General features: G+C 42.8%; 2 protein-coding genes across 5 annotated transcripts in view; both read left to right on the forward strand.

Annotated features, from left to right (window-relative positions):
- LOC129176534 (F-box-like/WD repeat-containing protein TBL1XR1) overlaps positions 1-8,750 on the forward strand; it is a 33,284-nt gene extending 24,534 nt beyond the window's left edge. For all 3 annotated transcript variants that reach the window (XM_054766654.1, XM_054766656.1, XM_054766655.1), the window contains exons 10-16: positions 282-342; positions 449-570; positions 790-864; positions 949-1,076; positions 2,751-2,916; positions 3,016-3,117; positions 6,356-8,750. In XM_054766654.1, coding sequence (XP_054622629.1) covers positions 282-342; positions 449-570; positions 790-864; positions 949-1,076; positions 2,751-2,916; positions 3,016-3,117; positions 6,356-6,382 — 681 coding nt within the window. In that variant the 3' untranslated portion in view covers positions 6,383-8,750. The remainder of the gene's footprint in view (positions 1-281; positions 343-448; positions 571-789; positions 865-948; positions 1,077-2,750; positions 2,917-3,015; positions 3,118-6,355) is intronic.
- A 1,533-nt stretch (positions 8,751-10,283) lies between these two features.
- Positions 10,284-16,370, forward strand: LOC129176544 (lactosylceramide 1,3-N-acetyl-beta-D-glucosaminyltransferase A-like). Of its 2 annotated transcripts, none has more exons than XM_054766657.1 (2): positions 10,284-10,428; positions 14,439-16,370. In XM_054766657.1, exon 2 carries the CDS (start codon positions 14,631-14,633, stop codon positions 15,753-15,755), a length of 1,125 nt encoding a protein of 374 aa, XP_054622632.1. In that variant the 5' UTR covers positions 10,284-10,428; positions 14,439-14,630; the 3' UTR covers positions 15,756-16,370. The 2 variants fall into 2 exon arrangements, with proteins under 2 accessions (XP_054622632.1, XP_054622633.1); XM_054766658.1 differs by lacking the exon at positions 10,284-10,428 and adding an exon at positions 10,506-10,715.
- Positions 16,371-16,561: the final 191 nt, after the last annotated feature.

The raw sequence follows: 16,561 nt of genomic DNA on the forward strand, positions 1-16,561 counted from the left end.
AGGTCTGTAAAACCTCAGTAAGAGATTACCAAGTGGTGGGATGGTCAATCCAGCAAAGCTCCAGGTATCTCCTCACTTTTGATATCTTGAATATACCTGAAATATTTACCCAATAAGGCTAAAAACCCATCCTTGCCTTATCCTTTGGGGTAGTTGAATTTAAAGGATTTTAGCATTAGCTTGCAGCGTAACCCGCGTATGGTCCAGCAGTGTTGTTAAAGTGTTTTCCTGAGAGGGAAGCATGGTTAGCATTGACAATACAAATTGTCTCTTTCACGCAGACCACAATTATTTGGGACGCCCACACAGGAGAAGCAAAGCAGCAGTTTCCTTTCCACTCAGGTGAGTGAGTGACAAGAATTTGGGCATCTCATACATCAATCATAACGAGAGTTACCCTTTCCCTGTCATAAACTCATTTTGCACATTTTTCTGTGCCTCCCTACAGCGCCTGCTTTGGACGTAGACTGGCAGAGTAACAACACGTTTGCCTCCTGCAGCACAGACATGTGCATCCATGTCTGCAAACTGGGTCAGGACCGACCTGTCAAGACGTTCCAGGGGCACACGGTAAGTGAAGGCAGTGTTCCCACTGGAGGAAAGGAAAGCACACACACGCGCTACATACATTAGCCTCACACTAATATGAGCAACCTCTGTTTTTGATGTGTATGTTTAGAATGTAACCGTGATAAGCAGCACACAGGCCATTTCCTAGATTACCACCTTTATTGTGTTCGGTACGTTACATTTCACCTCCTATGTTTTGTTTATTTCCCCCTGCTTTAGAATGAGGTCAACGCTATCAAGTGGGACCCCACTGGCAGCTTGCTGGCCTCCTGTTCCGACGACATGACCCTAAAGGTCAGTCCTTTTTGACAAATAAGACATGCAGAGGTGTGTGCTTGGCATTAACCGACTAGTCTTATCATGCGACCCCCTTTGTAGATATGGAGCATGAAACAGGACATGTGCGTCCACGACCTTCAGGCGCACAGTAAAGAAATCTACACCATCAAATGGAGCCCTACGGGACCTGGGACCAACAACCCCAATGCCAACCTCATGCTGGCCAGGTGAGACCTGGACCTGTTTGCGAGCATCACTCACTCAGGGCCTGTTAATACAAGAACACGACCAGATCACGTTTCTATGTCATGTCAATATGGAGCACACAAGTTTTGAAGTGATTTTATTTCCAGCTTCAGTCTTTGCTTTCTTTTTTTCCTCACGTTTGCTGCTTTTTTTTATATTTACATTTCTTCTTATATGTCCTTTGTAAATTTTATTTTTGTAATATTCTGACTTTATTCCTATAATAGTTTGACTTTATTACCATATTATAACTTTTAGGATGCAACTTTTGTCTCTTGATTTTGATTTTGATTCTCATAACATTACAGCAGTTTTCTCCATTTGTGCTGTTTTTGTCAACTTTATTCTTGTAAACTGTCTTGTAATTATGACGTATTACCATAATTAAAAATATATGTTATATTATAAATCGGATGATTTTAAATATTTAACTTTTCCTATAATATTTCAACTTCATGCTATTAAAATGACCATTTTTCATCATAATATTGCATTCTCGTAAGATTACAATTTTCTAGTTGGATTACAACTTTTTATTAATATTTTGACTTTATTTTTGGAAAATTATTGCTGATGTTTCTATTTTATATTTGATTCTTTTAATTGTCTAGTTAGATTGTGCTGCAGACCGCAAATGGCCCCCGATCCGCACTTTGCACACCCCCATTGTAGTTGCTGTATATACATTTAAAACTTTAAATGGGTTTAGTAAGTGTGTGAAGCATATTTCGGGCTTAAACCCGGGTTGTGCATTTAGCTGGTTGGCTTCCATCACTAGTGAACAATGACAATTGAACAGAGAAGGTTGTGGAGTTTAATGTAAATCTAATAATTACAACAGGCTTTTTATTGCAAATGTTAATCCAAAATAATTGGAGGAGAATGTCAAACCAGTAGGACGGTTTGGATGGGGGTGGGTGAGACTGGACTGGTCGCCAGCCAATCACGACGCATACAGTTGTCCCTCGCAATATCGCGGTTCGGTCATTGCTCCTTTGCCATCTGCAGTGTTTCATAATTTTACATTTTAATGATCGCTGTTTCATGCTAGACTATGGTCTATCATTAGTCAAAACTTATTGAAATCAAGTGGTTTGTAGTATTGTGGTTACTAGACGTGAGTACAGCTGCAAAGATGAGACATGATGTAATATTACACTACCTTAACACTGCATAAAGTCAGCCATCTTTGAGGAAAAAGAAAAGTTGTCCCATTCCACAGTGGCAAGTTTGAAAATTTAGTTTTGAATGAAGTTTTGAAGTTTAGAATAAATTATTGGAGGCTAATGACTTAGCTCGCTAGCATGCTGTTTAAAGAGGCGGCCGTCTCGTATGTCCCTGCAGTGATCCCGTAGCCTGCGCAATGTGGTGTAAACAAAGAATAATATGAGCGTACAGGTGATTATGGGGTGTTATTTCATGTCTACACGGCTCTAATAATGTTAAAAATCCTATTTATAAAGTCCTAAACAGGTTCTCTATGGTCTAAGAAAGTATTCCAACATCGAATCCTGCTTAGCGAAAATTCACGTATCGTGGTCTGATCCTTGATGCTGAGAGAAACGAGGGCAGATTGTACTGTACACTTATTGTAATGCCTACTGGTTCATTTAAATGCATCTCCTACTCTCTCCTGTACGTCCCCTTCCTCCCAGTGCGTCATTTGACTCAACAGTGCGTCTGTGGGACGTGGAGCGTGGGGTGTGCATCCACACACTGACCCGCCACCAGGAGCCTGTGTACAGCGTGGCCTTCAGCCCTGATGGCAGACACCTAGCCAGCGGCTCCTTTGACAAGTGTGTCCACATCTGGAACACTCAGGTCTGTGCCGACAACGGCCGCCCACGCTCTCGCTCTCTTGTCTCACATCCACAAGGCAGGCGGCGGTCATGACTAACACGGGTTGTTGTGTGTCGTCAGACTGGTGCTTTAGTCCACAGTTACCGAGGGACAGGAGGGATCTTCGAGGTGTGCTGGAACGCCACCGGGGATAAAGTAGGAGCAAGCGCATCCGACGGATCCGTAAGTAACCCCGCCTAACTTCTGCCACTCACGTCAACACCTCTGCAGAGAATAGTAGGCACACATGTTCACTTAAGCTAATTGTCCACTACACGGTAGCTACTCGCCTCACCACGGTTGAACTCGCTACTGATGTGTATCCATTGCAAAAGCAGGAACTGCAATGCACGGGATGCAATGTGCCGTGCCTGTAACGATTAAAAAAACCAAAGCAATGGTTTCTGAGGCGAATGCCACAGCCGACAGCCCGAATGAACACGGTGAGCGCATGAACACCGACAACCGACAGGGACCGTTTTCTCAACTGGGGGGAAAAAAACTTCAGATGGAGGTGCCTCGGGCAGCAGAGCCTTCGTCCCGACAGTCAGTGCGTACTGAGACGTTTGGTCGACAAATGTAAACAAAACGGTGCAAAATGCTGTGCGCTCACAAACAGTGTGGTTGGCTACATTGCAAAATCACACACACGCAACTTCTGTGTCAAGCTAATGTCTCAAACAGGTACAGCGTACACCGGGGCGGCCATTTCGTCGATGGCGAGCTAGCGGTAGATCGCCAAGGTAGTTTGGGTCGATCGCGTAAACGTCACTTTGTAGTTGTCATGTGACATCAGTCAGCTGACATTAAGCTCCCCTCCTGATTTGCGCTTGCTCCCCCGCAGCGTTTCAAGCTACACACGAAGATGCAACTTTCATCTTTATTATTGTGATTATGGATGAACTAACTCAGCGGTAAGATGTCTATATCTATAACAAAAGTTATCTGTTCACTTGTAGCGGCCAGCTACGTAGAAAACAAAAAAAGTGTATTGTTTACTGGCTTTGCTTGGCATCATGAACTCCACTACAGAAATCAGTGTTTTCTACACGTTTGCTTCTTAAACTATTATTCATGATGAAATAAAAAATGTGCCCATTGGGGAAACCTTTTCAATATGTTGCCTTGACTTCGGCCGCATTGTCTTTTGCATCATCATTTTAAATTCTTGTATATGGCTAATGTTTGATAGCAAATGCTAACTGGATGTAATACATGAACTGTGTGCCCTAATGAACGTTACGTAGCTAATTTGACTGACATATTAGCAGTACTCAGGTTATGTACACAACTATTGAGGAGTTATGTGGAATTATCTTTACTTCCATATTGAAGTGAATTATGATAGCAACTACTTTGATTACCTGTAAACTTTGAAAATGTGAAATACTAATCATGAATATTTACAATAGAATTTCAGAGTTTACTGGTTACATTTTGTATCTTTAATATGTTTTATAGAAAGAAGTAGATCATTTGGACTTGTACTTGCATGCTGAGAGAGTGCGTGCACTCCTGATATGCACGTATAACATACATAAATACCTAGTCATATTTTATTTTAAATAAATATAGTAAATGTATATACTTTCTCTATTTATAGTAGTAGGTAGATCTTTGGGTCATTTTAAAAGTAGCTCGTAGGCTAAAAAAGTGTGAGCACCCCTGATATACACGTACATATACTTGAGTACCATCTAGTGATTCAAATGTGAATTATGACAATTCATGAAAAAATGATCTCAAAAAGTGTTGTCGATTTAAAATCAATTATCAAGGACAGTTTGTAGCACAATTATCGACCAGCACCATTTGTTATCGTGACGTGTCAAAGCAGTACTGCTGGTTGGTTGTTGCATATTCACAAGTATAGCATTAAAATCTTATGATACATAGCTGAAAATAACAACGTAAACACGCGTGATAATGCTAGCTCAACCTCAACTGTAGTCCACTTTGCTGCCACACACCAGGCTTGGTTTGGTTTAAAGTAATAGTTGGGTGCTCAGTACAGGGTTGCTGCTTAGGGCTGAGGCCACGAAGCATTTCGTTTGTGTGTTGGAGCTTTTCTTCCGTCTCTCTCTCTCACACACGCGCACACACACAGCAGCGATCGTTTGAAGAAAGCGTCTCAAAGGTTGGACAAGTTAGCAAACAGACAAATCAGTTACAATTCTAATTTTAAGATAACGGTGAAGCAGCTAAGAAATGTCCCCCCCCACTTCGTGCTTCAAATTTCACAACTAAAATCACAGTTTCTCCAAATTACACAAGTAAATCATTGCTGTTTCTTGGGTGCATACGGCCTATTATTAGTCCAAAAATGTGTACATTTTATTTATTTTTTTTGCCTAATTTAAGCATTTCCCAGCGCAAAAATGGCAAAACTAAAAATACCAATATAAGGCATTTAGAAGACTCATTGAAAGACACTGTGATGATATGTAGTATTCTACACTGGTCACTAGGTGTCAGTAATGTTACTGTAGTGTTTGGTGAGAGACACAATCGCCGGAACAACAGGCTTTTATTGCAGGTTTGAATGATCTCACAGAAGGCACAATAATCCCCAACACGAGCAAATGTTGCGGCTGTAACCCACGGCAACCTAAAACTCAACTCTGAACCCCCGACAGTGATTCTCAAGAGGGTTACATTTACGTGCATAAAACAAAGCGAAATGCATGTAAATGTCAAAAGAAAGGGATAGAAGAACATTTAAGGTTACGTTTACCTTCATTGAAAACGTGACTGTTGCCAAAGACGTAATGTAACAACGAGATCAACCACCACCACCTTTCTGTCTTCCCATTTCTTGTATTTAAGTGTTTCTCACCTTCTTTATCAACTTTCTTTGGCTCCATTTGGGGTTACTGAAGTGAGAAACACTACTGAATTTAAGAAATATACCTCCTGGCAAAACAGGAAGGTGGTGGTTGATCTCACTGCCACATCGTGTCTTTGGGAACAGTCACGTCTTCAACGAAGGTAAAAGTAACCTTAAATGTTCATTGATCATTGATATGCATTTCGAATTGTTTTATGCTTGTAAAACTGTAAAAACGTGTTTTGTGTTGCCATGTTTGGCTTTCTGGGACGCCCTAATGGGATTTACATTATTTCTTATGGAGAAAAATGGATTTGGTTAAAGTCCGTTTTGGTTAGAGTCGGAACAAATTAATGATGCTAACCAAGGTTCTACTGTAATTAAGAAATTGGTGCAATTTCGCTGCTTGTCATTGATGGGTGATGGTGGGTCCTGCAGCCAAACCAGGTGAGAACCACTAGTCTGGACAAGAGCTAGCTAGCTAGCTAGCTACAAGTCTACCATGTTGGCTGGTTTTGTAACGAGACACTACCTGCAACTCTTGTGGCTTGCTCGCTGTAATCTGTCCTCCTCCTCCTCCTCCTCACTCTCCAGGTTTGCGTATTAGACCTGAGGAAATGACACTCGTACGGGGGAGCCATGGACCGACTACGAATGTGTACATAGCCAAAATGACTGACTGTCCCTGCCTGTCCACCACACTGCTGTAGTCCCACCTGACGCCATGGCCTGCCATTACAGCCAAACAGAGCGCTGCCCCGCCCACACCTTCAAACACCCATTCAAGGACCACATTCTTGCCACCTCCGCTCGTTTGGCACATGTGTGAGACTTTCAAGAGAAAAGGGGGCGGGGGGGTCACTTTCTGTTCCAACCAGTCAGACCCGTCACATGCAAAACCAAAACAGCGGAATTCCTCTCGTTTCCTCTTTTTATCCTTTGTACCAGAATTCTAAAGATTTTTGTTCTCTGTTGGTGTGTGCATATTGCATATGTCAGCATTTGGTGTCCTGTGGACATTGTTTTGAAATTGGATTTTACTGTAAGTTTTATATTGTGTGCTGGGGAGAGAATGGAGCAAGAGGATGTTTGTTTTTACAACGTGGCACTCTTCAAAGTTCAAACATGCAGATGTACAGCTGACACGGTACAACGGTTTATCATTTTTCTATTTTTATCCAATAGACTTGTTGCATTTTTTGCCATTGTAAACTAAATATAAACCAATTAATCAAAAGATGAAATGTGTTGCTTGCATCTTTTGCCCTGAAAAAGCATTTTCGGGGGTCTTCACCATCCATCCAGTTTAAAAAAAGACGACAACACACACAAAAAAAAAGGCTGAGAGAGATTCTACAGTATGTGTTGCAGCATCACGTCGGTCTGTGTGTGCGTCATTGTGAAGGACTGTGGCACAACAACGGCTTGCTTTCTGGTGGAGGCGGCTAAACGGGCCCTTTTACCGCTTGCATCCTTTTTTTTGTGGGTGTGTGCGCGCTTTGCTTCCTCAGTTCATGGCTCGCAGCAAAGTAATGCTGAATGATAATCAGACTAAAGCCCTCGAAAGTGTGTCTCGCTCGCCCGCTCGCTTAAGAGACATCACCTTGTGGGGGCGCTTGGTCTTTGAACACACCTGTCCGCTACTTCATATCACATTTTGTCCTGTCTGGGTCACATCTGACTGCACTTCTCTGAACCAGAGTGGGCTTTTTGTATTCCACCTTGGTTTGAGCAGCTGCCAACACACACACACACACACACACACACACACACACACACACACACACACACTCTGCAGACGGGCTATGCTCAAGCCTATGCACGGATAGACGGCGCTTTTCCTTTTCGTTGTTGTTCAATGCAAGTGAATTCAGTACATTTTCGTCTGAAACACGACGGTGTGATGATCTCGTGCGTGACCAGGGGCCGTGACCATGAAGAATGTTTTTTGTTTTGTTTTTTTTGCTTTTTGAAAAATAAAATAAAATAAAAATACCATTAAACAGTCATTGAAAAATTGAACTAGCTGCCCTTCAAAAGGGTTTTCCTTTCCTGCACTTTAGAGTAAAATGGCGAAACAGGGGAGGTGTGTTTACTCGAGTGAGCACATCTGATGTTCATCTGTGGTTCCAGTGAGATTCGAGGGTTTTTCAAATCGCATTTCGTTCGACTCCTGGGAAATGTTGACGCTGACATCTGCATTCCAGGTTCTCACCTCACAGCCATAAACATCAGCTCGATACACAGACGTGGAGGTTTGGGGAGAATGTTACTCGTTTTCAAAGTTTTCTACTATTTTGAAGTTTGCTTTAATGGTGTTGATGTTGACTGAACTGTACTACAAAATACACAATTTCAAATGAGGTCCATGACAGTGGAATGGTATTTTTTAATGTTTGTTTTAGATGAGCTTTATACACTGCATTCAAGTGTTAGCTTTGTCTTTTTTTTTCCTCCCCCTACCTCCCCCTTTTCGTTTGTTTTTTTTTTTCCTTTCCATTCTTTTTTTTTTTTTTGTTCCTACCGAAAATACTAACGTCGATTCTTCTATCTTGGCTATGTTTGAGAGCCCGTGAAGGTTTTGTACTCCTCCACAACTTTTGTAATTCAGATTGATTTGTAGCTACGTACTCAAAATGAACACACCCAAAAAAAAAGACAAAACGATCAAATCTGGATAATTATTGATGTATCACAGAAAATGTAAATACAAGTTTGAAAATCTTTTTTTCTTTTTCTTGTGATGTCTTTGCCCTCACTTGCGTTTTACTCACTCACATGGTTGCAGTCTGACTGTTGGAATATCAGTCAGATCTCAAGGTCTAGAATAAAATCTATTTTGATAATATCACGCTGTGATTGTGTATTTTTTTTTGTTTTGCACAAGCAAATTTACTATTTCATGATAAAGGTCATTTACAATTTGATATAATGAATAATTCAGTAATTTACTATTTAATTAGGAATAAAAACATACCATTTAAGTTTTATGACGTAAATGAAGACATCTTACGTTTTAATAACAGTGAAGTACAGCAGTTACAAAGTTAGCTGCATTCTATGCAATAGCCAGCAGGGGGCGACGTTCATTAGATGAAAAACGCGTTTACAGGCCTTATTTGTAAGATAACATGTCATCCAATTGATATGGTTAACTAAAGTCTGAAATCTAATATAAATACCCTATAAATAAGAAAATAAATAATACTAGTTAAATAACTACACAGTTTGTACCCAGTAACTCTACATAAGCTACATTTACACTCTGCAATAACTGCAAAAGCTATATAAAATACGACTATATGCAAACCTATGTACAAAAGTTATAACTTGTTATTTGTAGTAGTAATAATTGGGCATTGATGTACATTGGAATCCATATTCAATCTTTTCCATTTTAGGAGTTCATAGTAATTAGTACTTTTCCTGTACTTATATTGAAGATAACCTTTTCCCCCATTTGTTTGGCCACAGTGCCCCGAGCATCTGCCTGTATTGCCTAATGGAGATGTGGAACAGTGTTTGCCCCCTTCCTGATTAACCTTTTTGCATGTTTGTCACACTGAAATGTTTCAGATCATCAAACAAATTTAAATATTAGTCAATGACAACACGACTGAGCACAAAATGCAGTTTTTAAATGAAACTTTTTATTATCAAGGGAGGAAAAAGTGCAAACCTACATGGCCCTGTGTGAAAAAGTGGTTGCCCCCTAAAGCTAATAAGTGGTTGGGCCATACTTAGCAGCAACAACTGCAATCAAGCGTTTGTGATAACTTGCAATGAGTTTCTTACAGCGCTGTGGAGGAATTTTGGCCCACTCAACTTTGCAGAATTGTTGTCATTCAGCCACATTGGAGGGTTTTCCAGCAATTCAAGCTTTTTTAAGGTCATGCCACAGCATCTCAATAGTGGGGCACCCACCCCCCCTGTGGGCTTTAGGCCCCACCACAGCACTAAGATGATCTCTGGTACTGCTCTACAGTGGTTGAAGTACTTTGTGGGAATTGGTAACTGTGCCTCAGAGCAAATGGCTATGACTTGTGGGGTTCCGCAGGGGTCAATCCTAGGACTCCTATTGTTCTATCTGTACATGCTTCCTTTAGGCCAACTAATACGCAGCTGCAATGTGTCCTACCACAATTTTGTAGACGACACTCAGGCACTTTAACTAAAATGTTAACAGGTTCTATCCTATTTTGAAAAGCAATGATGGTGCAACATTTCTGCCCGCCTTGCACTTGCTACATCAAGGGTGTTCAAAATGTGGCCCTGGGGGCTATTTTCAGCCCGCAGCAGATTAGATATTACAATTTGCTTTGTTTTTTAACACAAAGCTAAGACGTGGTAGTTTTTGACCAACATTGGATTGTTTCTGGCATCTTTATGGCACAAAATGGATCCAAGTGGCCCCCGCCCGCATCCTTTCATGTTTCTGCATGCGACCCTCGCTGGAGAAAGTTTGATGTTGTCCATTAAGAAGTGAACGGCGGCTCCACCCTGTCTCCTCCTCCTGCTGTCGCGCCCACAGTGACAGACAGACGCAGCAGGGCAGGGTTTCTCTGACAGCTCAGTCCCTCAACGCGCCAGCGAGACAGCAAGGCCCAAAAAAGCAAAGACGAACAAACGTGCAAACTTTGAAAAAGAAGACCGAGTTCGTAGTGGAGGTGAGTCTCCTGTTATCTCTATTTACACAAACTGTGCGAGCGGTGCTGCCCGCATTCCCGGTGCTTGTTTTTAGATGCAGGTAACATTAACCCCCCGCAGTAGGGATGGGTCATTCGCGAACGAGCTGGCTAAAGCCGCACGAGGTCGGTCAAAATGTGTGGTGGCGTATGTGTCGACACTGAGCAGAAAGAGGAACACGGCACGGCTGTGAGTACACGAACAGGAGGGGGCACGATGAGAGGTAATGAGAACGTTGCAACATCGTTTGAGACTACACGCTGGAAAGGTGAGGAACGTGAGCAGCGGGAAACGTTTCTGACGCCAATCTTCACTCGAGACTGGCAAAAAGGGTCACCTGGGTGCTGCTTGTTGACGTGTGGCTTCACTGCTCTTTGTTGTAAATTTGCAAACAATATACCTTTTTGTCCAACTGAGGTGGGCTTTTATGTTGCAATCTGTTCCATGTCCAGCACATAATAGTAATATGTGTGTATTTCAGCTAATGTTACAGTCTTTTTGGGCCAAAACTACGCATTTCCAAGCATAAAAATGGCTAAAATACACACAGTAGATAAGGCATTCAAAAACATTGACGTAGTATTCTACATTGGTCACTAGGTGTCAGTAATGTAACTGTAATGTTTGGTGACACACAAACGTCTCCGCTAGGGAACATATTTAAAGCAACACACACGAGCACGAGTCTTATTTTGGTCTTAAGTGCCTTATTTACTGTTATTATGTCTACTATGTTGGGTAATAGGAGTATAAAGGTGACTATAGGGGTGTTATAAAATGCCTAGAGGGCTCTAATGTTAAAAATCGTATTTAGAAGGTCGCAAAGAGGTTTTCTAAGCTCTAACAATGAAAATATTCCATTTATAAAGAAGGAATCCTACTTTGCGAAAATTCACTTATCATTGTCGGGTCTGGAGCCAATTAAATATCCATGTGGGAGCTGAAAGTTTTTTTTTTTTTTTGGTCTTAAATGCCTTATTTACTGTTATTATGTCTACTATATAGGGTAATAGGAGTATAAAGGTGACTATAGGGGTGTTATATAATGTCTAGAGGGCTCTAATGTTAAAAATCATATTTAGAAGGTCGCAAAGACCTTTTCTATGCTGTAACAATGAACATGTTCCATTTATGAATAAGGAATCCTACTTTGCGAAAATTCACTTATCACCGTCGGGTCTGGAGCCAATTAACCGCGATAAATGAGGGATTACTGTATTTTGAAAAAAATATCCATTTGGGAGCCCAAAGGTTTTTTTTTTAATTTTGGTCTTAAATGCTTTATTTACTGTTATTATGTCTACTATGTTGGGTAAAAGGAGTATAAAGGTGACTATAGGGGTGTTATATAATGTCTAGAGGGCTCTACTGTAATGTTAAAAAATCATATTTAGAAGGTTGCAAAGATCTTTTCTATGCTCTAACAATGAAAATATTCCATTTAAACAGAAGGAATCCCACTTTGGGGAAATTCATTTATCACGGTCAGGTCTGGAACCAATTTCGGACAATATTTCACAGTTGTTTTTTAATTAGCTATAAGATATATCACCAAAAATATTTTTTTTAAATGTAAAATTAGAGCTGCAACAATGAATCGATGATTAATTGATTATCCAATTAATCGGCAACTATTTTGGAATTCTATTCATCCTTCATTCATTCATGTAAATATCCTCTGATTTCAGCCTCTCAGACGTTTCGGATCATCAAACGAATTTAATTGTTAGTCAAAGACAACACAACTGAACACAAAATGAAGTTTTTTAATTAAACCTTTTATTATTAAGGGAGAAAAAAAGTCCAAAATCTACATGTCCCTGTGTGAATAAGTGATTGTCCCGCCTGTTAACTGAGATTAATTGAGATCTGGCCGTCTGGAAAAGGTGATAACGCCATTTCTTTGCTTTGGGACTCCAGCAAACCACAGTGAGAGCCATTATCCACAAATGGCCAAAACATGGAACAGTGGTGAACCTTCCCAGGAGTGGCCGGCCAAACAAAATTATTCCCAAAAGCACAGTGATGACTCATCCAAGAGGTCACGAAAGACCCCACAACAACATCCAAAGAACTGCAGGCCTCACTTGCCTCAGTTAAGGTCAGTGTTCATGACTCCACCATAAGAAAGACACAAAAACGGCCTGCAGGGCAGAGTTTCAAGACCAAAACCACTGCTGAACAAAAAGAACATTAAGGCTCGTTTCAATTTTGCCAGAAAACATGTTGATGATCCCCAAGACATTTGGGAAAATACTCTGATGAGACAAAAGTTGAACTTTTTGGAATGTGTGTGTCCTGTTACATCTAGCGTAAAAGTAACGCCACCATCATGCCAACAGTAAAATATGGTGGTGGTAGTGTGATGGTCTGGGGCTGTTTTGCTGGAAGACTTCCTGATAAATGGAACCATGAATTCTGCTGTCGACCAAAAAATCCTGAAGGAGAATGTCCTGCCATCTGTTTGTGGCCTCAAGCTGAAACCAACTTGGGTTCTGCAGCAGGACAATGATCCAAAACACACCAGCAAGTCCACCTCTGAATGGCTGAAGAAAAACAAAATGAAGATTTTGTAGTGGCCTAGTCACAGTCCTGACCTGAATCCTATTGAGATGCTGTGGCATGACCTTAAAAAGGCTCTTCATGCTGGAAAACCCTCCAATGTGGCTGAATGACAACAATTCTGCAAAGATGAGTGAGCCAAAATTCCTCCCCAGCGCTGTAAGAGACTCGTTGCAACGCTAAGGGTCGCCCAACCAATTATTAGGTTTAGGGGGGCAATCACTTTTTCACACACAGGTTTGGATTTTTTTTCTCCCTTAATACTAAAAAGCTTCATTTAAAAACTGAATTGTGTGTTCAGTTGTGTTGTCATTGACTAATATTTAAATTTGTTTGATGATCTGAAACATTTAAGTGCGACAAACATGCAAACAAAAGAAGAAATCGGGAAGGGGGCAAACACTTTTTCACACCGCTGTACTTCTCCACAAAAACATTCCTTCTCCTCCCGATGACAGCATTCACATTATGTCAATTTCCGTGTTATTCCAGGTTTATAGTAGATTCCATTTTTAATGGCCAATCCCGCGATGCCGTCCGCAAGGGCCTCTACCAAGTACTTTTTTTTTTTTTTTTTTTACATTTTTGGTTCAAACCACAGTATCGAAACACGAGCCTTAGACTTGAACGGTTTTGCTGAGTGCTCCCAATTGAGGTTTCTCCACTTTTAGACGAACGTGTGTCCTCACAGTTGCCTGACTTGGCTAAGCTAACACACACAAAAAACGTTGCAGAGGTTACGCTAGTTTGAAAGGTGATCGGTCCACCGCAAGTATGAGGTAAGACCAGTTGCGTGTTCACAGACAAGTGTCTGAGCACCATGCATCCAGTGATGATGATGAAAAAGCTCTTACGGTGCGGTGGGAGTAACCACTCACCCCCCGACTCCCACTCCTATTCTCATCCTGCATTGTGCAGCCCAGCTATTCCGACGCCGGCCATTGTGCAGCCACGCTTTCCGCGGCTCTCAGCACTTTCACATGATAAACCCACCTTGCATTGTGACATTTGCTGCGTTTGCGTTTGCATTCAGACACCAACCAGGCCTCAACCCCCACCAGCCGCCCTGACCCTGACCACTTCCTGCCACACACTAGATGTACTTGGCCTGTTGCGTGCGAGTGGGTGCCAAAAATGCAGTTTCATATCTCAATCAAAAATATATTTCCTGAATCGGGACCCAAGCAAGGTGCAGCCCTCATAACCTTTAAATCATCAAATTTGGACTTTTAAGGTCAAGATAGATGCTTTATCGATCTCCAAGAGAAATTCATGCAGGCAATCGGGGTGGCTCCTAAAAGAGGGTGGTATAATGGCCAAGCAGTTATTGTGAAATTGTTGTTACTTCCCATTTTTGCCCGCCAAAGAAATGTCAAATAGAAGTTACGCGTGTGTCTGTCACCGCAGTAAATGCTCTTTCATTCCCCAGACGAAGATGAACGACTCTCTGCGAAGTAACTTGGAGGGCGCGCGAGTGATTCTGCTGTGATGGAGCAGATCCTGTGACTCCCATCACCGTCGAGGAAGGAAGACCCGCTCGGCTGCACCGAGGTGCCACAGCAACGCTCCAAACCTTCGCTCTTTCTCCGGCTGCTTCGCAACCCGCCAACAGGTTTCCAGTATGTTTTGGAAATTACGCCGGATATACCGGTGCCAGTGCGTTCGTCTGGTAAGCGCCTGCCTGGTGCTGTCGGTGGTCATGGTTTGCTGGGAGAACAGCGCCGTGAACCACCTTAAGTCCTACTCGTTCCGCTTCCTGGCCGACCGCTTCAGCCACATCAACAAGAGCCTCACCATCACACGTGAGCAGGCCCAGAGCTTCAGCAACTTCCGCAACCTGCTGGACCACCCGGACAAATGCGCCGGTGAGGACGTTCTCCTCCTGGTCTTTGTCAAAACATCTCCTACGAACATTGCCAGGCGTGAGGCCATCAGATCTACGTGGGGCAATGAGACCTACATCCAGCGCGTGCTGGGAGTGAGAGTGAAGGTGGTGTTCGCCTTAGGAGTACCTGCAATGGACACGGACGCTGTTCAAGAGCGGCTCGCCCAAGAGGACCGTCGTCACGCCGATTTGATCCAGCAGGACTTCTTGGACTCCTTCTACAATCTGACCCTGAAGCTGATCATGCAATTCCACTGGATGCACCGCCGCTGCGCTCACGCTCGCTTCCTCATGACCACCGACGACGACGTCTTCATCCACATGCCCAACCTGGTGGAGTACCTGCAGGACATGAGCCGCCAGGGCGTCACCGACTTTTGGGTGGGCCGGGTGTACTGGGGGTCCCCGCCCAACCGCAGTAAGGACAGTAAGTACTATGTTCCTTTTGAGATGTACCAGTGGTGGTCTTACCCTGACTACACAGCCGGGGGGGGCTATGTGGTGTCCAGCGACGTGGCCAGCAAGATCTACCAGGCCACGCTGACACTGAACGCCTCGCTTTACATAGACGACGTGTTCATGGGCATCTGCGCCAAGGCTGTCGGCGTGTCACCACAAGACCACATGTACTTCTCAGGGGAGGGCAAGGCACCCCAGCACATGTGCATCTACAACCGGATGATGACCTCCCACGGCCACGTGGAGGACCTCCACGACCTCTGGAAGGCAGCCACGCACCCTCAGGTGAAAGAGAGGATGTCTGGAATCCTAGGCAGGCTGTACTGCACGGCCATCAAGATCTTTCTGCTTTGTCAGCCCCACCATCTTAACACCTACCCCTGCACGGCCGCGTTTTACTGACTTTACCTCCAACATGACCAAATTCTCGTGCCCGCGTGTTCCTCTTAATGTGACCTCGTCAACACGGGACTGACGTGAGGCTTCTTGTTTTGAAGTCACGACAAAATGCGTGAGAAAATTAGGCAATCGACCCCATTCTTACGTCGTTTGACTTTGTTTGAGGGTTTTAAACTGAAGCTGTAACTCACAAGTACCTGGTTAAATGCCATTCTTGGATGTGGACGCTGGTCAAATCAAATCAAATGATGTTCTGAGGGAACAAAGCAAAGCAGAAGTGACACGCTTTCTCTTCCTCTGACAGAGATTGCCAAGGCCAACGATCTTGATGTGTAAAGTCCGAAATGAACAATGAACAAAACAGCTGTGGGATCAACATTGTTTTTTAAACGATTCAGTTTCCTCCCCGCTTACATCGCGTGTGTTCATTAAACACAATCTCATGTGTGAACGGTGTTGTTCTGCATCACCGCAAGCTTCAGCCACAGTAATAATGTCAAATGCGCAACGGTTTCATTCAAAAGGGCCGTCTCGTACAGGAAGTGTATTTATACTACTGAAAACCTGTACCGCGTTACTGATGCAAGAGTCCATTTCTGCCAATAAAGTCCCCACAGGTTCAGCAATGCTGTGTATTTGCTTGATTCCAGGGTTGTATTTGCTCAATCATTCTTCAATAGCAGCTGAGCAGCAGAGCAAACACCTTGCAAAAAAGAATGTTACACTCTACTGATCAAATACAAACTAAGGAGGAAGGAACAACCTGTGTGTTCCCGACAATACGTCACTGATTCGGATACTGTGTGTGT

The sequence above is a fragment of the Dunckerocampus dactyliophorus genome, chromosome 2, assembly GCF_027744805.1.
Source record: "Dunckerocampus dactyliophorus isolate RoL2022-P2 chromosome 2, RoL_Ddac_1.1, whole genome shotgun sequence".
In the NCBI taxonomy this organism is placed as follows: Eukaryota; Metazoa; Chordata; class Actinopteri; order Syngnathiformes; family Syngnathidae; genus Dunckerocampus; species Dunckerocampus dactyliophorus.